Source organism: Melopsittacus undulatus, chromosome 5, assembly GCF_012275295.1.
Source record: "Melopsittacus undulatus isolate bMelUnd1 chromosome 5, bMelUnd1.mat.Z, whole genome shotgun sequence".
Lineage (NCBI taxonomy): Eukaryota > Metazoa > Chordata > Aves > Psittaciformes > Psittaculidae > Melopsittacus > Melopsittacus undulatus.
The window spans coordinates 55,019,559-55,042,318 of NC_047531.1; the positions used below are offsets into that span (position 1 = coordinate 55,019,559).

General features: G+C 42.9%; 1 protein-coding gene across 1 annotated transcript in view; it reads left to right on the top strand.

Moving 5' to 3' along the window:
• DENND5B (DENN domain containing 5B) overlaps nt 1-22,760 on the top strand; it is a 115,970-nt gene that overhangs the window by 88,038 nt on the left and 5,172 nt on the right. Inside the window, exons 8-19 of the mRNA XM_034063027.1 lie at nt 2,139-2,232; nt 5,545-5,676; nt 6,472-6,624; nt 7,129-7,207; nt 8,416-8,497; nt 13,094-13,222; nt 14,503-14,624; nt 16,779-16,924; nt 18,606-18,724; nt 19,837-20,024; nt 21,677-21,759; nt 21,918-22,044. Coding sequence (XP_033918918.1) covers nt 2,139-2,232; nt 5,545-5,676; nt 6,472-6,624; nt 7,129-7,207; nt 8,416-8,497; nt 13,094-13,222; nt 14,503-14,624; nt 16,779-16,924; nt 18,606-18,724; nt 19,837-20,024; nt 21,677-21,759; nt 21,918-22,044 — 1,454 coding nt within the window. The remainder of the gene's footprint in view (nt 1-2,138; nt 2,233-5,544; nt 5,677-6,471; nt 6,625-7,128; nt 7,208-8,415; nt 8,498-13,093; nt 13,223-14,502; nt 14,625-16,778; nt 16,925-18,605; nt 18,725-19,836; nt 20,025-21,676; nt 21,760-21,917; nt 22,045-22,760) is intronic.

The window sequence follows — 22,760 nt, forward strand, 5'->3', positions numbered from 1 at the left end:
GGCATTGGGTATTGCTTCTGAAAAAAAAAAGCGGTGACCTATTAAAGTCACAGGCTGTGTATTCTTAAGACTTCTGAGGAGGTGCAAAGACACTTATGTCAGTAATGTATTCCTCTGAGAAGGGATCAGCGTTTGCTGTGCAGACACCTATTGGGCTGTTTTGTTTAGTTACCAGAAACTTGAGGCTACATTGCTTTAAAAATAAATTTCTTGTCATATGGGATGGTGAGGTGCTGAAACACATTAAAACACAGACCCAGATGTTTGTTTCTTACTTTGTACTTGTTTCCTTGGTGCTATTTGGGAGGTAGGAAGTGACTTAGATTTGACTATAAAAACTGTAGATCCTGTGACTTTTTCCCCTTATTATCTGTGTTGTTAGTCAAAATCTGGTCTTCAGTTGACCCACTGGCAGAATTGGTGGAGACAGTTAGGTACATATATGTAGTCCTTCTCTCTGGAAAGAGGAGGATTTGTTCTCCAGGGGTTACATCCCTGCTATTCTCTTGAATCAGTTTCCCTTCCCTTTGCATCCCCAGCCACTTGCTGGACATGTCAGGACCCTAGTCCAGCTCTGTGCAAGGGTTTCCTCCTCCAGGTGTACATCTGTTTACATGTCACCAGCTGAAAGTCCTTGCCCACATAATTCAGATCTCACATCCTATTTGTATGTAATCCTGTTTGGGTTGCATACAGAAATAGGTGGGTTTGGGAACCAAAGGCTGCTGCTGTCCTTACCTGTGTGGAGAGGATCACCAAGCAGACACTTCTATCTTTGATGTGGATATCTCTAGGTTTCTTTCTGTATAGATGTATCAAAGGAAGAGAACCCAAATCCCAGGGGCTCTGCCTGTTGATCACAGGTCCTGTAGAAGAAGCCATCTGAGACCAGTTGCTTATTCATATATCCTGGCAGGCACTGGAGCTGGATGCTGCTCTGGGCAGGCTTTGTGCTCTGCTTCGCCTTGGTTTTGCTCTTTTAATTCTGAGTGCAGGAGAGAGGCAGCTGACTGCAGGAAGCAGCTGAAAAGATATACGCTTGGAGGCTTTTTTTTATCTCTATTTGAAAGATATTTTTTATTTTAATAAATGCAACCACAGTAATTAATCTTATTCTGAAGATACAGCCTTCCTGTCCATTAAGATACTTATTCTTAATGCTCAATATGTTGCTTTTTACAGTGTTATTTCAGCTTTCTTTTATAAATAATGTATTAAGTTCTTTATTCTCTGCATTAGTTGAGCATTTGTGCTTTCAAGGATTTGACAGAAGGCTGTGGTATCCTTAGGAAACCTACAGTCAGACTAGAAAGTCCTTGGGACAGAATTATCTTGTTTTGGCATAAAGAATTTGGACACTTGGAAGCTTGGGCACTTGTAGCCTTAAGGTTGCTTAGTTTCAAACCTGTTGCCTGAAAGTGGCTGTTTTCAGGAAACAGCTTCAGATGAGGGAAAAATTCAATTGGACATACATGAATATGTAGAAAAAATAAATGCTTTCTGTGGTATTTTGAAGCTCTATGTAATAAAGATATGGTGGAGATAGCAACGTGATTAATCCCAGGAACACCAACATTGTTTATGGTCTTTAGACATAGGTGCATCCAATATCCCAGTAGTTCTCACTGCAAGAAGAATATGCTCTGAAATTATTCCTGGGAGTACCACGGGAAGTGGAGAAAGGAGAAGAACCACCTTCCGTAAAAGTGGAAAATCTCAGAAGTTGCTAAAGTTGTTTTATTTTGTTTGTTCCTACAGGCACCGTTTTTATCAAACTTCAGCAAACACAGCAAACAATGGTGGTGCCACATAACCAAGTATAACCGGTTGCATAGTGGTGGCATCAATGTTGTGGTATGACCTGCGTTTGAGTAGCACAGGAGCTCTCACTGGAGACCCTGGCAGGCAGCAGGCATGATTCCATCAGGGCTTTTGTCCCGTGGGTGCATGCTGGCTGTCACCAGCCAGGCGATTTCCTACTGGGAGGTCAGACGCTAGCTTGCACCTGCATCGACTACAGGTCCAAGTTTGTGCTTTCACTTCTCTTGCTGCAGTCAGATGTCCTCTGGCTCCTGACCCAGGCTTTCCCTCCTGATACGTCTTCCTCTCACATGTCTTGTCTCTCTCTGACTTGGCAGCCGCTGGGCCAGTCGCAGCACCACCACGCAGCGGAGGAAGGACCGCTTGCGGCAGCACTCGGAGCATATTGGGCTGGACAACGATTTGAGGGAGGTAGGTGGCATCTTCTGCGAGTGGCATGAGCTTGGGAGCCAGGAAGTGAGGTTTGTACTAACAATGCGTTATTGCTTTGGGCAGTTTTATGGCAGTCCTAAGGTTTGTATGGGTCTTTGTGGCCATTTAGATGCTGCTTGTTGCAGATGCTTGTGGATGTTATGCAACTTCAAAGCACACAGCATAAATAAAATGCTTTTATGATTTTGGAATAAGGCAGTCCCTTTACTGTCATGAAAATGGCTTAGTCATTGATTTGGTTGTGTTACTGCATGTTACTAGGTGCAGCTGCTGGGTTCTTGCTACGGTGAAGGTCTCTGGAAAAATCAAGTCCTTGAATAAATGTCAGTGCTGTGAAGGTGAATGAGGCAGGGCTTCTTTTTTTAAAGGAATTTTTTTCTCTGTCTTTCTCACAAAGATTCCTGACATGAGTAAGCCTATCTGAAAGGTTAGGACTTTGGGGCTTTTTATGCCTAAAGCTTGGAAACTGCCATGCATCTTGTAAATGTCATTCACATGAACTCATTTCCTTCTCATCTTTTCAGTTTCTTCTCCATCATTAAATATTTTCTGCCATACTATTCCATTTGATGTCCATGGGCTTCTTCTGTATGGCACTAGCAAAAATAAAGCATTCATGCTGTTTTGTGGTAAATCTTGTTGCATTATGTTGGCCAGTACTGGCATTTGCCTTCTGAAAGAACCCGAATGGGTGAGTGGACTCTTGAACCACAGCTTTGAATGATGTTTCATGGAAACTCAGCAAAACAGCACTTGTATGTTTGTTGCTATTTTTGCTAACATGGCTTTGCAAGTGTATTTTAAACATTGCCTTATGTGTTATATCTCAGAAGAGACTTTTCAGTATTTTGTCATGTATTTACTTTGTTCCTTTTTTTGGCTGTGGATCATACGCATGCCTCTTCTGCTTTGTCTCTTGTTTCTTTCTGGCTATTCTGCCATTGGGGCATCTGCCTCCTCTTAGCCATCGGAGGAGCTTTTGCTTCGTCAGAACTCAATGGCCTTCTGGGAGTGGGATCAGGGACCACCCCCTCCTGCACGGCCTCCTAAAAAATCCTTCTCTGAGTGCTGCCTGGTATGTTTTAGTTTTTCTTTTGAAAGCTGCTTTTGAGATGTTGTTAGCATGAGGAACTGCTGTCTTCACTGTGTCTCAAACTGCTCCCTCTCTCATAGAATATGAGCACATCCCTGTAGCACTCAGAAGTGTGGTTATAATCAGAAAAGTAGCTGGAAATGAGCTCTAGGCTTCCACACCAGTTCCCTGGCAAACAGGAAAGCTCTGAGGCTGAAAGGCAAGAATTTTGCTTTGCTTCATTCTTTCCTGTTTCCCACCTGGCAATTCAGCTTAGGGTGTCAGGTCCTAAAAACACTGCTTTCTGGCTGCTGGATCATGACATCCCAGTGTGGAAGAGGACAGTGTTGTGCGGATACTGATGAACAGACAAAGGCCAATCAGTTTCTTCTCTCAGCCCACCCTTATTCTTCTCTGGAACTTACAAGAGTTAATATTTTTTTGTATTTTTTGTATTGTAGCATAACAAGACATACAATGAATGAAGTAAGGTTATCCATGTTTGGTACTCTTCAGAATATAACCACACTTTGCATTTTACTTTTTCCGTTACATTTAGAAAGAAATACTAGATTTCCTAATTATATATTCCCTGTATCTCTCTTTCACTGGTTTTGCTGCTAATTTTTTTTACTGAGTTAGATGGAAATCACTTGTGATACTGCTTGCTGTACAATACGCTGTGATTTTTCTTTTAAATTTATTTCCATATGTAGTTTTTAAACTATTTTTAAGTCCTTACAGTATTGGTGAAACTGCAATTACCTAACTGAGCATGTTTGTCAAGCAGTTTTCCGTGGCAGAACCCTACATGCTTGTCTGGCCTTTTGGACTGATGTTAAGTGGTTCTTGTCCAAATTTTGTATTGAAAAAATCCAGTTGTGTCAGTAAAACTGTACTCCTCCATAAAACAAACTAACAAACAAAAAAGAGTGAGCTGTTTCAATTAACTTCAGTATGTTTGGATTTTTCTTTTGCTTTTCCTGATCTAGTGGAAGGTATCCATGCCCATGCAGGGGGTTGGAACTAGGTGATCTTTAAGGTCTGTTCCAACCCAAGCCATTCTATGATTCTATGAAATAAATTGCTTTCTACACAGAGAAAGCTCTAAGTGATGCAGCAGACATAGTGATCTCTCAGTTCCCCAGAAACCCAGCCAGCAGCAGTGCTGGATCACTGGAGGGATGCAACCCACTCATCTCTGGGGGAAGAGCAGTCACTGTCACATGCCATCCCGAAAAGAGGCAGCATTAATTGGATGAAAACACACTATAGAAATGGAGCATTCCTACACCAGGCTATGAGTGTTGGGTTTCAATACTTTTATTTGGCAACATTCTATAATTATATTGCTTATTTTAACAAAAACTTTACAAATAATGCTTGGACAACTTTTTGATAGGCTTCACGTTTGCACACCTATATGAGGCCAGCTTCTTAGCCTTCCTCAACATGTTGATTGGTTTGGGGTTTTTGGCTTAACAAGAAACACCCCACCACTGAACAAGAAGGCAGTGGAGCAGGAAGGTTTAAAAGTATTTTATTATAGCTTGGATTTGTTTTATTTTTAATAATATGCTAAATTTTGTCCATACTTCTCAATTACTACCCCACAGTAAAAATGTGAATGATTCTAAATGTCAGTTTTGTTTAAGATGAGCTTCACTTGTAATTAAGAAGTTAATTGAGAATAAAACCAAGTCTCATTTTTCCCACATAAACTATCCAGATGAAAAGTAATGGATGAAATCTTTCTCATTCAGTAAGTGTGTTTCTGCTTATTGTAATTTATTTTCAAAGGATTTTTTTCAGTTCCTGCCCAGCCTGGTCACAAATCAGACAAATGGCTTTTAATTTATTTTTTTTTAAGTGTGAATCAAATAACAGTGAACAAACCCTTGTTGTTTAGACTTTATTGCTGAATGAAGGTATTGCACTTTTATGCACTTGCTATGGCTAACCTTGTGCTAGTGGCTAACAGCACAGTTCACTAGCTAACATTGACTGTTTCAGTACCAGACTGGAAAATACCTTGTTTTTTCTGTTGTCAGAAGGGAGCATTCCACTTCTCCAACCTGACAATTAAACATCAGGCAAATCATGATTTTGTTCCTAGATTAACACTAGCTCATTCCTTTTCACCAGCATTTGCTTGCCTAGGATTAGGACGAGGAGAGTCCCTCTGACTTGTAATACCTGAATGTTCTGTTTATTTTTAGAAATACATGCAGGAGGCAAGGAGTTTAGGAAAAAATTTAAGGCAGCCCAAACTCTCAGACCTCTCTCCAGCTGTGATTGCACAGACCAACTGGAAATTTGTGGAAGGGTTACTGAAGGAATGTCGTGTGAAGGTAAGTCCTCTTCATCTGCTCTCCCCTCACTTAACACTGAGCCTGCATAGCATCCACAAGTGGCATCCTCAGAGTCCTTCTCAGCTGGAATGGCATTGGTGTGTTGGTATACCAGCTTGCTGCAGGGTGAATATCCCTTTAGTGTTGTATCTTTCAACTGCTAGGAAAGAAAAGAACATGTTATCACTACTGGAAACAGTAAAAAGAATAGGAAGGAGAACCAGCATTATCAGATGTCTTAGGGAGAATTTCCTTTAATTATTCATATTTACATCTAGCCTAAATATAATTCGAGGGCTTGAGACCCTAAGTCAAAAGGGAAGCATTCAGTATGTGCAACTGTTGTGCATGTTGTTTATACAGAGCAAATTAACTACAGCACTTTCTAATGTTAAAGAAACTTGTATAGCCATGGAAATACAACTTTTTTGTGTCTCTGTGTCAGTTGCAGTTGAAACTCTAATAGCTGTAACCAAGTACTGAGTAAGGCTGAAAATGTATCTAGTCTATATTCTAGTTTTGATAGTGATCTATTATAGATCAGCAGTGTAGGAATAGGGCAATAGATAAAGGGTATAGAAATAGGACTGCATGGAGTAATCATGCAATTATTTTGTTTATAATTCTTTTTTACTTACTACCTCTGTAAAGAGATTGAAAGTTTCTCTGGTCAGGCCATTAGCAGTGGTCTCTGAATTAAGCTGTTGAAGTAACCATAATCTATAAATTCTTCCCCTTTTTGGATAATAATTTTAGAAACCTTTGGAGATTTTCTTTTCTTTCCTTTTTTTACAGACTAAACGTATGTTGGTAGAGAAGATGGGCCATGAAGCAGTTGAGCTGGGACATGGAGAAGCCAACATAACAGGTCTGGAGGAAAATACATTGATTGCTAGTCTCTGTGATCTGCTAGAAAGAATCTGGAGCCACGGTCTGCAGGTCAAGCAGGTTGGTAACTGGAAACTCGGGGCTTTGTGTGTACAGTACTCTAGCAAATACTAAATACCATCTCTACTTTTTAAGCTGCTACTCAGTAGTATCGTTCCAGCATAAAGTGAGAGTCATCTGTGGGCTCACAGTCCCTGGTTCGTATCCTGTAAGGGTCTGGGGTCTTGTCTGGGGCAGGTTGCTTTATTTTTCTTCTTTTAATTTGATGAGTACCTCTGGCAATAGCAATGATGATGTCGAATAGGTGTTTGGTTTCTTCTCTTTCAACCTTCACATAAGAAACCCAGGGACAGGACAAAGAAACAAAGTGGGAGGTGTGACTGCTAGGGCACTGGGGTGGTCCTGTACTTTTCCTGAGGTTTCACGGCCCAAGAGAGAAGGATTGGTTGCCATTATGGAACTTTTTACCCACTGAAATGCCATCCTGTTATTTTGCCATGTTCATTGGCCTGTTTTCTTTCGCCTGATCTATTTAAAGCTATGTACTACATATTCAATTTGCAGGGAAAATCTGCTTTGTGGTCCCATTTACTTCAGTACCAGGAGAGAGAAGAGAAGCAAGAGCATAGTGCAGAGTCTCCAGGTGAGTACTTGGCAACTGACTCCATGAAGGGTCCATCACAGCAAATGAACTTGGGCCTTGGAGGAACTGTGCAACCACATGAAACCCATGCTGGATTTTCAGTGTATTTGCTTGCTAATACCACATTTACATTTTGAGACCTTTCATAATCATTGTGCAGATGCCTTGATGTCTGAACAAAATAGGTTGACATTGGAGGCAAAGGAACTACTTATTATCCCTGTCTTGAAAATCACTTGATGTCTGCTCGCTACCTGAATTCCCTTGTAATCAGCATTGAGTGAAGTGTGAGAAGCAGTGCTTCCATGGGAAATGATTTCTGAAGAAGCTGAGAGTGTGGAGCTGTGTCTAACACAGCTGACATTTGTCTTTCACTGAGCAAAATCTGTCTCAAATCCCAATATGAATAACTCCATGTTTAACAAATCCTTAGACTGGTGGATGGTACAGTTCAGAAGTGGTGTAATTAATCTCTATCCATGAGTCTAGGTGCTCAGTTTAAGGCTTGGCCCTTTGCAGTCACTAAATCACTTCTGTGCTGTGAAAGAGGTTGGTTTTCTGATGTTCTCAAGACCCCCCTGCCCAGTGGGTGCTGTTGGATATTATAATAAAAGTCTCTGAACTTTAGTGGGTTGTTTTCCAAGGATTCCCCAGTTGTCCCAGTCCTGCAGATGGGACCTTGTATGATCAGTCCTCAAAGACACATCTATGGACAAACTAGTCTCACTCATGAAAAGACTTTTTAATAAGCTTCAGTGACTAATGCACTGAGAAATCTGGCTGGCAGGCACAAATTCCTGAGAGCAAAATGTGTCACCACAAAGCAGTTTGATCCCAGTAGTGGAGCACAGAAATGCACAGCATTCTTAGCATCAAATATGCTACTGTAGCTTCATTCCATCACGTCCTTCTCAGTTGTGAGCTTTCCACAGAAACATATTACTAGTAAAACTGATTGTCATGCAGACTTATATTAATGTATTTCACATACACAAAAGGAAACTAAATCTGCAACTTCGGTGGTAGATTAAGGAAGGAATATATTAAGCATTTTTCATTTTGTCTATTTCTACACTTCCAGGATAGAGTTAATGATAATAGACAGAAAGATTGCAGTTACCAGCCACTTAAGGTTGTTTTGTAAAACAAATGCATTGCAGACCATTACTGTAATTTTATATTAACATCATGTATTTTCTCCACTGCAGTTGCTATTGGAACAGAAAGACGGAAGTCTGATACAGGAATTATTCTGCCTACTTTGAGGGTTTCCCTGATACAAGATATGAGGTATGCACTTTGTTTCCTAAAACATTAATTGTAGTTTTAATTGTGTAGCATAAGGTAAAGATTCTCACTGGCTTTGGGTCTACAAAATCTACAGAGAATTAAACCTTATTCTCAGCCTGCATTAATATCTACGAAGTGTTGCCTTCTCATTTTGCAAAACTTTTTTGCATGTGCACTTGATTTATTTTAGTAAAAATCCAATGAAAAACACACAAGCAGTATTGGTTGGGAGTCAGTAAGAGTAAGGAGTAAAAAATGGTGGAGGCCCATTGATAGTACCTGGCAGAAGTTCTTCAGGGCATCTCCTTGATAAAGCTGCTGCCAGGTCAGGCCACTGTTTGGACACTTCACTTGTCCTGGCTAGGGATGGCAGTGAGGTAAAAGTGCCATGGGAAGTGGGGAGGAGTGATGCGATAATGTTCATCTGTAAAAAGCTGCTAGCAAATGCTAGCAATCTGTGAGACGAGTATTGTTTCTTGTAATACAGCGTACTTCTGCCACGTAAAATATGGCAAAAAATCTGATGGTAAAAATAAGATTAGTTGTAGTTAATTCACAAAGCCATGGTTACAGTGATCTGATCTTTGCTTTGTGTGTTGTCACATCAGAAAAATATGTATCTGTAATATCACACAGATTAGTCAGACTTCTGAAAGAAAATAACTGTACTTCCCACCTGCAGTGTGCAACCTGTTAGTTTGACGTTATGTAGTCTGAGTCTTGTGCTCTGTCTGAAGAATATGACATGCCACATAAGGCTAAAATTGCATGCAAAAGAGGGAGGGGGAATATGTTGTGCAATTAGGAGTATAATGCTAAGAGGTCATTTTGAATGTGTGTCTGTCATTTTAGCATCCCTCTCGTGGGACATGGCAGCTATTTACTTGATTCAGTACTCTGAGGCTGATGGGCATGTAGAGGGTCAGGCTGAAGAAAGGATGAAGGAGGATCTGGAGCGGAAACTTGTGTGCTGGGTGGGGATTCCTGACAGAAGCCCATGTGTGCTTGCTGCTGTGTGCATGGGGTTTTTCTTCCATGTACTACCACTTAAGAATGAAAGCCCAGCACAGAGCAAAGCTCTTTTGCTTAAACTGAATAATTATTTCTGCTGCTTTTTCAGAGAAACTCTGTTCTGCTTCTGTGAAGAGTTTCTGTTCTGCTTTTCACAGAAGCAGAACATTACCTTTTATAATACATTGGGTATTTATGATTGCCTACAAACATGTCTGGTCATAGAAAATGCTGGGCAGATGGTGAGTTGAATTTGTCATCTATAATCTTGTGGCATACTTTCTTCTGCTTGGAATGAGTGTTGCTTAGTATTTGTTTGCACACACAGATTCGTGCTGAAGATAAAAGGATGGGTAACTATTAAATAGCCAGGGTTGCTGTGCTAACTGAACTAACAGCTAGAGGATTAAGCATTGCCTTAAGCACAGCTTGGTTTTGATGGCTCATGCAAGGATATGTGAACAACAAAAGGAGTCACTCTCTGAATGTGCAATGGGCCTGTGCTGCAGGCAACCTGCTGTGTCCTCTGCCCCCCTCACAAAGCCAGGCATCTTAGATGTGGTAAGGAAGATGCTCAAGATGTTTATTTTGGTGTTTATTTTGGTTCTCTGCATGGAGAGTCTCTGCACAAGTGTGTTTGGGGGTATGGCCTTCAGCCCCTTCACTGGATGAGGGTCTGCAGCATCTCTCCCACCCCTGCAGGCTCCTGCTGCAGCCTGCCTCCAGCATGACCTCACCCCTCAGGCACATTGCTGAGTGTCCAGCTAGACCAGTCGGCACCAATACAACTCCCTGATACCTTTGGTCCAGCTGGGCCTTCCCCATGAGACAAGATCTTCCTTTCTGTCAGCGCTTGCCTTCATGCCTGTGTTGTGCCTCCCCTCCCATGTTGAAGTTGCAGCAGAGGATGCGGGCCCCAGGTGCTGGGCCCATAGCAGTCATGCTTAACCTGTTGCAGTTAAAAGAAGCTGGGTTAGAAAGGACCTGCTACCTACAAGGGACAAGCTAGTGCAGCTTGTTTCTCACTGCACTGGGATGGGGAGCATGCACACCGTCCTCAGGGCCATGGTGATATTGAGCAGCTGTAGCCTCTTCTGTCAGCACAGCTATTTGCAGAGGTTACATCTCACCATTCCCCAGGCTTACATTTGACAGGGTAAATAGATTTTTCTTTATTGCTAATGGGATTAAAAGCAAGTCCCAACCTAGGGAGTTGCATGGAAATTGCTGTTCAGTACCCTGACAAGAAGAGTTTGCTGTGCAGTGGTGAGCAAACAGTGCTAATGCTTAGGTCACTGATAAAAATAGAGCTGTTCTGACTCTCACAACTGAGAGTGAAATAAATTTGAGTTCCCGAATGCTCTGTTCTGTTAAACTCTGCTTTGCTGACACCAAGACTGATAACTGAATCTTTTTTATGTCTCTGTCAATCTGCATGGTTGCAGAACCTTATTTTTCCCAAATGCACAGTTATTGCCAATCTGGTCTGAACCAGATACGTGTAATGAAGAGGTACAGAGCATGCATGGAATGAGGTTGAGTCCATCTGTACTTGAATCTTCTCACAGCAAAATAACATATTCAACTCAGTGTTTCATCTTAGATGGTATTCAAGCGGAGCACTGGGGTGGAGGTGTGGGAGGGAGATGATAGTCTGTGCTTTGATCTTCCTATTGCAAAAGACTTGAAATGTTTGAGGTGAGTGTCTCAATGGATGTAGTTGAGTGTACTGTGCATCCTGTTTCTCAAGGACTCACGTGCCCCGCTGTCTGGGCTGGAAGGTCGAGCACTGGCTGCTAAGCTCTGAGCCAGGAAGGGCTTTCCAACACCAGTAACAAGGCTCTCAGTAGTGATTCAGCTCATAGGCATTGCTGCTGACAGAAAGAGGCTGCCAAGCTTGCTTTTATAAGGGCAAGGACTAGTACATGAGTGTAATGTGCCCTCCTGCATTTGTTTTACAGGTCAGTAAAAGCCAGTACTTCTCACCCGGTCCATCAAAGATCTATCTATGTGTCATGTTAGGAAACAGGAGAAAAGTTTCTTTAAAAAGACATCTGGGTTTTTTCTTCCTTTTTTTTTAAGAGGAGTTTTAAGTAACCTAGGTTTTGCCACTGGCAATCCGCCATTACTCTTATTGATTGTTCCTTCCTGATGGTTCTTCTGATACATACATACAGCACAGAGCTGTGTGACAGAGACAACTCAGCTTGGATTTGCAAGGGTAGACCTGCGTTTTGAGGATTCGGGTTAGGTCAGCCTGTAGAGAGCGGTGTTGCTGAGCTAAACCTGATGTATCCACTTCATTTGTGCACAGTGAGCTGTTATGTCTGGACAACACTAAGTTTCAGTTTGCAAATTTGCCCTCAAGGTCCTGATCGTGCTATGGTAAAGAAGCTCTATAAACAAGAGAGTGTTTTTCTCAAATAATACAGGGTCCAAATATAACACAAAGCACGTGTTTGGTGTAACAGATGGGGGAAAACACGAGACAGTGAGACTATGTTAGTGATGTAAAAAGCATCAGTAACAGCATGACTTTGATGGATTTTCCTTGGTGTAAATATTGCCACATTCCTTAACACCCAGCAATGCATGGAGGGCCTTCAAGGAAGATGCAGGAGTTGGAAAGTAAGTCACAACAGAGATAGGTGAGGCTCAGCTAGTGGTACTTGAAGCCTGCCACGGAGGTTTGGAGGGCTGAACTGCCTGAGCACTTAACATGTAAACTGCATGAAAATTAAGAAATTGCAGCCTTTTCTTTCCCCTGCTGGAAAATGTTACTCTTGGTTTTGCTGTTTATATAACCAAGTTGGGGGGTTTTGCAAGTAACTTCGCCCTGACTTCCTCTTCTAAAGCTCCCTGCGCTCTAAAATTGGGTTTCTGGCATTCTCCAAGCTGAAATAAGGGAAGGTTAAAAAAGAAAAATAAAACCATAGAAGAAAGCCCCTATGGAACAGTTCTGCTTTTCTACAGACCAAGCATGAGGAGGGCTAGCCAGACTGTCACTTAAACAAGGACCTCATATCCCTGAAAATGTGATACTGCTTGTGAGTGCCCATCACTCGGTTTACCCCAGTCCTCTTTTTCTCAGGTTTCCCATTGCAGCTGCCATCAGGGGATTTGTTAGAACCTTAAGAGTAAATTGTGGTTTGAAGAAACTCTTAATATATGTATTTCTCTTTTGTCCTCCCAGACATACCCATTCATGTTGGCAATTTGGGGAGCAACTGTGGCAATGTAACTGGGTCTCACAAGGTGGCTGCTTGTTTAAAGTGTCAGCAGTGTCCATGAGGACATCTACTTCAGGCAGTGCAAGGACAAGCAAAACTACCCCTGCTCACCTTGGCCAAGCAAATGGCAGGACACAGAGCAGCTGATATGGGCTGTAGTGTGCCCAGGTTGCACTCTGCTGTGCCTGGGAAGGGCTGCCCATGTCCCCAGGCCAGTGCTGCAGTGCAGGGCTTTGCAGAGCCCTGCTGAGTGTTTTCCAGTTCAGTTGCTGCATCACACTGGATGTTGCCATTTAAAGCATGTGGAATTTTTATGATTCATCTGTTATTATTATTTCTTTTGCACCTGTTTTAGGCATGTTCAGAACATGAGTGAAATAAAGACTGATGTGGGACGAGCCCGAGCCTGGATAAGGCTTTCTCTGGAGAAGAAGCTTTTGTCTCAGCACCTGAAGCAGCTGCTTTCCAACCAGGCTCTTGCCAAGTAAGCTGGCTCTTTTCTTCAAGCTTCACTTTCACATCTTCCCTCAGTGGTGTGTCAAGGTGCTGTGCAGGTTTGGGGTGCAGCCGGGCACCCTGTTTGGATACTGTGGATTCCAGCTAGAAGTGATTTAAAGGCAGAAGTTAGCTGGGGGAGAAGGTTCTGCCCACCCAGCAGGGCAGAAGTTGCTCACCTGCATGGAAAACATAATTTTCAGGAAGGAGGCGTTAGGTGCTGCTCGGATCAGGGTTTTGACACAAGCCACTTTGCTACCCTACAGTCACTGTATCTTGTGCAAATGAAGCAGCAGGCACAGGAACGCCCCTTTTCTCACAGCAGCCCTGTGTTCAGTCGGCTCACCCTCATCCTGACAGCCAGGAGCTAGGTTAGAGGCCAGCTCTCCCAACCACTCAGCAGTTGCCCCAGCTCTGCCTCCTCTTTCAAGCACAGGCACTGCCTGTGTTGATGTTCCTTGACTTTGTTTTCCCAAAGCAATGTGTTTAGAAAAAAAGAACCAAACAAAACAGTATGAAAAGAAAACATCCTAACTACTACATGCAGTTCTGGGTCTGTGATGAGTTATATGGCATGATTTATGCCAGAAACTACCAAATGGGAAGAAAGACGAGTAGGTGGAGACAATCACCTCTTGGATTATCCACTTAAAGGTATGGTGGCAGGCCTGTCTTTTCCTGAAGTTTCATCTACATCTATCTACCTCAGCAGTTTTTGGGGAGTCTGATGCCTTCAGACTGCAGGCACAAGCTCTGCTTGTGAAAACACAAGCTCTGTGCTTTCTTGGAGCAGGGCCAGGTTATCTCCTGGTGTGTCTTTGCACTGGTTTGGGCAGTTGGTGATGTACACTAGGTTCACTGAACTGAAAGAGTGTTGGGAGCGCTGCTGCAGCTGCTGATTGGTGCCTTCTCTGGTTTGGTGCCTTTTGCTTAGTTTTCTCTGTTGCAGGATGAAGCAGGAGGAAGATTAGGTTATGAGACAAGGCTATTCCACAGTGGGAAGATATAGGGAAGAAAGGAGGTTGCTGTATGTTGGTTCAGGTCTGCTGTAGGTGGGTAGTGTTAGTTTACATCTGTGCTTTGCAGCAAAACCTGATCCTTTAATGAGATGAATCCTGTAGCCTTGCTATGGTAGCATGGAGCCAAGAGTGATCTGTGAAACACGCATGTACCAAATGCTCCCAATGGATTTCCAGCAGCTTGTGTTAGCTGGGGAATCTCACTTTTCATATCTCCCATTAAGATCAACTCTTCATTTGTTTCTACCAGGAAGCTTTACAAGCGTTACGCTTTCCTGCGCTGTGAAGAAGAACGGGAACAGTTCTTGTATCACCTGCTCTCACTCAACGCTGTGGATTACTTCTGCTTCACAAGCGTCTTCACCACAATCAGTGAGTTGGAGAATCAATTTTTTCCCCCTGAATAAAAATTAGTTGCTGTCATGATTTGTAAGGGATGATGGTGCTGGGCCTGAGCTGATGAGCTCTTATCTGGAAACCTTGGTTGTTGCTGCTGGGCTCATGGGTGCTAGGTGTTGCTCTGGGAAGCCAGCTGGAGAGCCAAGGTCATGTGGGAGTGCTGTGGATAAAAGCATTGCACAAAGGAGAGCAATCAGCACAGAGTGCCTGTATAGGGCTTGATTTTCCTCACCCAGTTGTATAGGCTCCTTGATCTTCCCTCCCAGACAAGTACATCCTAATGCTTCTTTCTGGCCTCTGCAGACTGAGGAGGTGGAAGTCTTGGAGGATGAAATACAAGGCACTTTGTGCTCTGATGTATATTTAAAATCTCTTTTTGTCTCTCTTTAAATGCTGAAAAGATTCCCTCTCCCTTCCTGTCTTGTAAGGAGAGCAGAGTTTGGATTGAAGTCCCAGAATGAATCTTTGTCTCTCCAGCACTGGGCACTGCAGAGAAGGCAGGACCCCATCAAATGACCTAATTATTTGGACTGACTTGGCAGCCCGTGCTCTTCATTTTGCTGCCTGCTCAGAGTGAAGCGAAGCAAGTTTTAGGTGGCTGTCAAAACAGGCACTTGTTCTACTTTTTCTCCCCTTAAAGCAGTAAATCTCCTCAGAACTAGCACAGCGCAAAGAGATTCACTCATCCTTTATTACCTTACTTCTGTGGGGCGTCCAGCTCGACAGCTTTCCCCTGTAGCATCAGCGCTTGGAATTTGAGGGTATTTTTTGAGTGCAATATCATTATATGGCACACACAAAAAAGTAAAAACCCTGCCTTATCTTCCTCAGTCAGAAAGGCAGCTTGTGAAACATACGGAGGGCGAGCCTTGCCGTGCTAATGTGTAGTATTTGAGTCAAATCTGAATCCACGGGGATGGCAGTCCCTGTCTTGAAAATGTTATGGGTGGTGCAGATTTAAAAGCAAATTAATAATTTTTTTTTATATAATAACAACAAGAAGCAGCAACATAAAATCATAGAGTTAACAAAATCACAGTCATGGAATGGTTTGGGTTGGAAGGGATCTTAAAGATCATACAGTTCCAACCCCCCTGCCAGGGTCAGGGACACCTTCCACTAGACCAGGTTGTTCAAAGCCCCATCCAGCCTGGCCTTGAACACTGCCAGGGATGGGACAGCCATATACATGCATAAATTATAACAGTGGTGATGATGTTTTTGAATGGGTGGATGTCCACAGAGACAGATGAGGCTTGAGGCTTCGGCAGTGCCGTTGCCAGCCATGCCGGCATTTCTGACATTCCCTTTCCCCCCATAACCTTTCCCTTCACCCGCTGAGCCCGCGGGCCCTCGCCGCAGCCGGGTTTACCCGTTAGCCCGTCAGCCTGCGGCCGGTCGGTCCTTGCTCCAGCCGTGCTCTGCTGCAGAGAGGCCGGTTCTGCCGCGGGGCTGCAGCTCCACCGTGCGGCGGAACCGGGCCCCTCGCTGGGGCTGCTCGCGGTAACGATGCCGGTGGGAGCTCCCCAAGAGCCGGGCTGCAGAGCCGTGCTCCGATTGTACTGCGGCTGCTGCTGTGACCCTCGGTGAGACGCACTCTGCGTGCTTAGTTCTGCCCCTGTGGGAGGAGTGCTCCCCGTTAGGTTGCTGAGGCATAGGGCAAGATTTTAACCTTCAAGGGAGAGCCTGGAGAAGAGAAAGCTGCGTGGAGACCTCAGAGCAGCCTTCCAGTATCTGAAGGGGGCTTACAAGGACTCTTCATCAGAGACTGTAGTGATAGGACAAGGGGTAATGGGTTCAGACTTAAACAGAGTAAGTTCAGGTTAGATATAAAGAAGTTCTTTACTGTTAGGATGGTGAGGCACTGGAATGGGTTACGCAGAGAAGTGATGAATGCTCCATCCTTGGCAGCGTTCAAGGCCAGGTTGGATGGGACCTTGGGTGACATGGTCTAGTGGAAGGTGACCCTGCCCAGGGCAGGAGGTTTGCAACTAGATGATCTTTAAGGTCCCTTCCAACCCAAACTGTTCCATGATTTTGTATGAGATGTGGTTTACTCAAGAAACTGTGTTTACTGCAGGAGGGAAAAAGGTCAAGAATAACTTATTTCCCCCATTCTGTTCTTAGTGATCCCTTACAGGTCAGTGATAATTCCCATCAAAAAACTGAGCAATGCAATAACCACATCAAACCCATGGATATGTGTATCAGGGGAACTAGGAGATACAGGTGTAATGCAGATTCCCAAAAATCACCTAGAAATGACCTTTGAGGTGAGTACCCACTCTGCATTTTACTTTTCAATTTGAAACATGCTTCCAAATAAGTGTTAATTTGCTGAGAGTTTATTTTCTTAAGATCACAGCATTTCAGATGCTGTCCAGGTTTTCAGGGTTGCTGTACATACAGGTATGTACAGGCTAACAGCACTGCCTGTCCCTCCTCTGCTAGATGAAAGTCGAGCATACACTTTTAACTACAGGCTTCACTGCTCTCCTTGTCCCAGCCCAGCCCCTGTCTTCTCAACTAGCCAATATATTTCCATATCTTATTCCCTTCCACATTTCCTTGTCCAGTTTTCCCTTTCAGCATTCATTTCTGACTCCTCCTTTCCCTTGCAAGCTGCTTTTACCTTCTTTCAATGCGTCTTCCCTGTTAAGCATCACCCAGGTCCCTTTCTTCCTCTGAAGAGTCCCAAATTTCTTCCTTGTCCAGCATTGCTGCTTTCCTTCCAACCAGCCCATTTAACCCTTGAGTTCAACTTCCCGGCCTCAGGTGCTACCCCCTCAAGCCATAGACATACCCACCATCTCCATGGGCTCTCTTCTCCATGCTTGCTGTGGTTTTCTTTGCATTTAACTGTCCAGTGTTCCCCTCTGCTTTCCCACCTGTCAATTACAGGTTGGCTTAGTGCCACTCAAAGCAGCTGGTACCAGGAGTTGCAGGGAAAGACCTGTCAGGCTCCTGCAGCTCCAGGCTGTACAATATCCAGTAAGGATTGATTTTTTTAGGAAAATCTGCTACTAAAATTAAAGTTGTGTCATTTGAGCACATGCAGACTGTTCTTAAACAACAGTAAAAAGAAAACGTCTTGCCAAATGTAGGTAGATTTTGACATGGAGAGGATATTTTCATGATACAGTGGCTGCCTTTCTATTTCATAGAAAAAATCCCCAGGCTTGTAAAAGGCAAAATGACATTTAGACATTTCTAAGGACCATACCAAGACTATTCTGGATTATTCCTTTGGCTGAAGTTTTCCTAAAATATCAACTTGAGTAGCCACCCACTATGGAAAATGTCAGCCCAAGCTGCTTGTTTGGCAGTGTTAGAAGCAAAGAAAACCAAGTTCTTGCAAGGGAAATGTTTAGGTGACGTTAATAGATGTTGCTGCCAGCCCCACCTACAATTACATCTTGCACTGGAATTCACAGTCCCTTGTTTTCCTTGTTCTGTATCTTTATGATAAGAGTCTCATGTTAGTGATTTTGATCTTGCCCAACAATAAGCAAATTGATCTTTGAAAATAATAGAGGATCTAGGGACTGCTTTGTAACATAGAGTGACTCAAGTGAAGGTCAGTATGCTCAAAATGCACTTTTGAAAAGCTGTTTGTACTAAACATCTATTTCTTCTACAAAAGCATGCCTTTCTATCACCTTAGCTCAGAAATGTGTAATTAATACTCAGGAATAGTCAGTGAATGTTCACAACAAACAAAGAATGTAATCTCTTCACAAGCTCTTAATAGTTGTATTTCAGGTTATTTCTTTTCTCCTGCCTTAATTATTCTGCTTTTCAAAATGCTTTGCATGTTTGATTGAAAATCCTTGCTGTATAAATCGAAGGAAACTGAATAAAAACATACATTTGAGACCATATGTGTGCATGTGGTGGTGGTGGGGATGTGGTCTGTTGTTTTTTAAATTAAGTGAAAACTGTTATTCATTTCAGTGCCAGAATTTAGGGAAGCTGACGACCGTTCAGATTGGTCATGACAACTCAGGGCTACTGGCCAAGTGGCTGGTTGATTGTGTCATGGTCAGAAATGAAATAACAGGACACACGTACAAGTAAGCAGCAAGTTTTAATTTTCTTTGTCTGAAATTCTTACTTGTTAGATGTAGAGAAAGCAAGAAGGTTTTTCCTCAGTTGATGGAGCACTGTGGGCTGATTTAGGTACCTGGTAAGGTTGGGCTGGTCTCCCCTACCCCAGTTCTCTCATTTCAGAAGCCCTAGTTGAAGTCAAATAATCTGATTGAGACAGGAACGTAGGATTTTCTTTGCATCTCTCTGAGACAGGACAGAGTATGGATACTGTTGAAGTGATTCTTATGCTTGTGTCTAATAATTAAATCTCTTGATTTAAAGTAGTGTGGTAAATTCTGCACAGATGAACTCTTTAAACCCCCAAAAGCTGGATTTATAGTTTAGGGCAAATCTTTTGTTTCTTTTTCATTTAAAAAAATATTCAAATGTACAGAAAGTCAGATTGCAAGAAAATAAAAGGGTTTGATGATTTCTTTATCTTCTGTTGAGTTCATACCTCTTGTATTGAAATGATCTAATTCACCGTTGGTGTTACAAAGCATTTGGCTAAGCAGACTTAGGTTTTTTATCTAAATGTAGATTTGGAAAACTATAATTCAGAAAGATGAGCTCAGGGTTGCCCACAGGGGGAAAGTACAAGGAAACTGGGTACAAAGACAGGGGGTATGGACATGTGCGCAGCTTTCATTAGGAATGTGGACTGGGTCAAAACATACAGCAGTAGAATGTGCTGTATGAGATTTGAGTATGAGGAGATGTCACAGCTTCAACTGGGTGGGAACTCTGTCAGGGGAATTTAGTTGTTAATCGTGACAGTATTTTTAAAGGCAGAATATCAGTTCTGATTGCAAGTGAAAAAGAACCTGGCAGAAATCAAGATGTGGACCATAAAATATACATATAACACTTTGTTGTCCAGTGCTTTCCTGCACACTTTGCATATTTCCCTTTTCCTAAGGATGATTGGTTCTGCAGGGAATGCTGCCTGTTGAGCTCTAGTTTGTGAAAAGTTTCTGGCTACAAAATATTTCCTGCCTGTTAGCAGTGTTCATTGGGTGCTAGCTGTTCCACTAGCTTTGAGATGAAGCTAGACTGCTTGCATGGCTGACCTGTGCTTGTCCTGGGTGTGTGGCAGGTTTCCCTGTGGGAGATGGCTGGGGAAAGGTGTTGATGATGGCAGTCTGGAGCGAATACTCATTGGAGAGCTGGTGTCCTCCACATCTGATGAAGAGCTGGGAAAACAGTGCCGTACCCCACCGCAGCAGAAATCTCCTACCACAGCTCGACGACTTAGCATCACGTCCCTCACAGGGAAGAACACCAGTAAGTCCTTTCTTATCTCCCCAGGGCCCTAGACAAGGGGGCAGCAACAGCTGAGAAATAAAGCTGTCGTGAACAGAATTGCTCCTACTAAAGAGAGGCTTGGTGCAGAGGAATAGCTGCAAGCTGATGAGTTTTTCCTGCCCCAGTTTGTGAGTCTGCAGCTTGTTCTGTGGCTGCACACACTGCCTCTTTCAATGTCCCCCACTTGACACTTGAGAGATAATAATCTTTCCTTGGAGCACAGAGATGTGAGATGAGGGAGGAGGAGGCAGCAGAATTTGCAGTACCTGATACTGCTCAGCTTCCCAGCTCACTTTGCAGTCAGTGGGAAGACAGTCTTCTCTCGAGGGCAGGTCAGAATTTGATATGGATACTGTGAACTGCCTTCTAGAGGAGCACATCTTTAGGGGGACCATAGGGGACATCAACTTTGCATTCCTAAAATTAGCTTTTATGAGTAACTGCAGCTGGCTACTTCAGGGCATGGGACTGTACGGGCCATGTGAGGCATTCTCCACTAAAGCAAACTGATGAGCACAGTGTAGGTTCTGTTCATAAATCTGTCCAGCTCCTGTAAAACTAGAGGACATGACTGCTGAAATGTCAGGCTAGGAAAGAATAGCCTCCAAGGGCAATGCAGCATCTAAAAACTAACATGGGGCCACTGCAGCTTTTCACACAAGTCCATATTAGCTGGAGAAGTGGGCACCAGAGCATTTCCTTAGATCTGAGAACACTAAGACCCAGTAATTCATTTGTCTTGAGAGCTAGATGAGGTTCTGTGTTAGACCTGCCAAAGAATGTGAAGATCCTGATGTACTAAAATTATGCTGAATTACTCCATGCTTCCAGAGTAACAATTGTAAGGCAAGCTAATAACAACCTGCGTATGTCTGAAAAATAAGAAAGGACTCTTAGAAGAGCCATGAAAATCTGGCAAACATCTGCTTAAAATGAAGTTTTAAAAGTTCAGTCCATTTTAATAAGAAAGTGAATGAGGGACTAGATAATTTTCTGCAGGTAGGTAATTTTCTGCGCAGGAAGATGAGATGTTTGCAGGTGGAAGGATAGCATGATTCAATAGTAGAGGCATACAGCTAAACAGATTCAGAGTAGGAATATGGCATACATTTTAACACAGAAGATAATTTATTCTTGGAACTATTAATAAGGAATATTCTCTCCCTGTGGCACCTCACATTGGTACAATGACTAGAGATGTGTCTAAACACTTTTTTGGGCCCAATAAAACATTACGGGTTCCAGTCAGGAATTAATGAGTGCTGGTTTTTCTGACCTCTGTCATGTAGAAGTGAGCCAAATGACTGGGCTACAGCCTTTCAGCCTGTGTCTCCTCATGTGAGGGTTGCTGTACTCTATGTAATGAGAAAGAAGTGATTAATTCAAATAAAATATTTATCAAGCCAGATCCTTGGGTTGTGCATTTTTAAGTAAGGCAATTTATTTGACCATTCCAGGGTTGCTCATCAGTTGCTTGTAATTCAGGCTCAGGATTACACAAGACAAATGATTGTCTGAACTCTGTTAAAGACACAGAATAATTCCTGCAGTTCAAGCTATGTCATCATGAGAGTTTGATGAATGTTTTAAAGTTGGTATCTTCAGCTAGTATGCTCTCCATCATTTCGCAGAACCTAATGCGGGACAGATCCAAGAGGGAATTGGAGAAGCTGTGAACAATATTGTGAAGCACTTTCACAAGCCAGAGAAAGAGGTATTTCCTATTTTTCATTACTTGCCTGGAACCTACAATCCATGTAAATATTTTTATAATGAGAAATGGAACTGAAGTACTAGTAGAGACTAAACATTAAAATTTGAAGGTTCTGGCATGCAAACAAGTTGTACCTACAGACTCTCCCTTCCTCACAGAGAGGGAGCCTTACCATTCTGCTGTGTGGAGAGAATGGCCTGGTTGCAGCTCTGGAGCAGGTCTTTCACCATGGATTCAAATCTGCTCGCATTTTTCATAAGAATGTCTTCATCTGGGATTTCATAGGTAAGGTGGTATGTGATTTGGAGGCAGAAGAAGAAAGATAATTACAAAATGACTACTCACACACAGATCTTGGGTTCTCGTGAGCTAAGGTGTCATTTGTTCCTGCCTGGCCCCTGTTCCAGGTTGCTTGAAGTCGATGAGAAACAAGATAGAAGATGAGAAATACTAAGCTCTGTTTAAGGGATGAATGTGAATCTGGGCAGAACTTTAAGAGCACTTCAAATTCTAGTCATTTACTCATAACTGAATGTTCGAACAGCCAATTTTCTACCCAGAGAGAAAGTAGGCTGGAGGTTGGGGTAGTGATTGGTGTTATGGGGAGATTTAGGAAAGAGCAGGGAGGGAAAGGTTTATATTTGTAGTTGTTTGTGAGAACTCCCCTACTCACTGCACTGGTCTTCTGTGATGCTTATCTGTATGCCTACATTGTGGTAATTTAAGATGTACTTACTCCCTTAAAACATACAACTTGAGATATTTAGCCTGAGGTAAGTGCTTACTCAGAAAATATGAAAAATCAAAGCTGATGGTATCATTCAGAATGAAACCACTGACAGGCACTCTGGTGCTGCTCCCTGATGTTACCTAACTGTATTAGACATCAACCAGTCCGCTGACTGCTGCTATGTAGCAAAGGTGGAGATCACAACTTACCTATGTTCTTGAGAGTGAGGAATCTGTATATAAACTGCGTACTAGCTCTCAGCAAGCTGTTT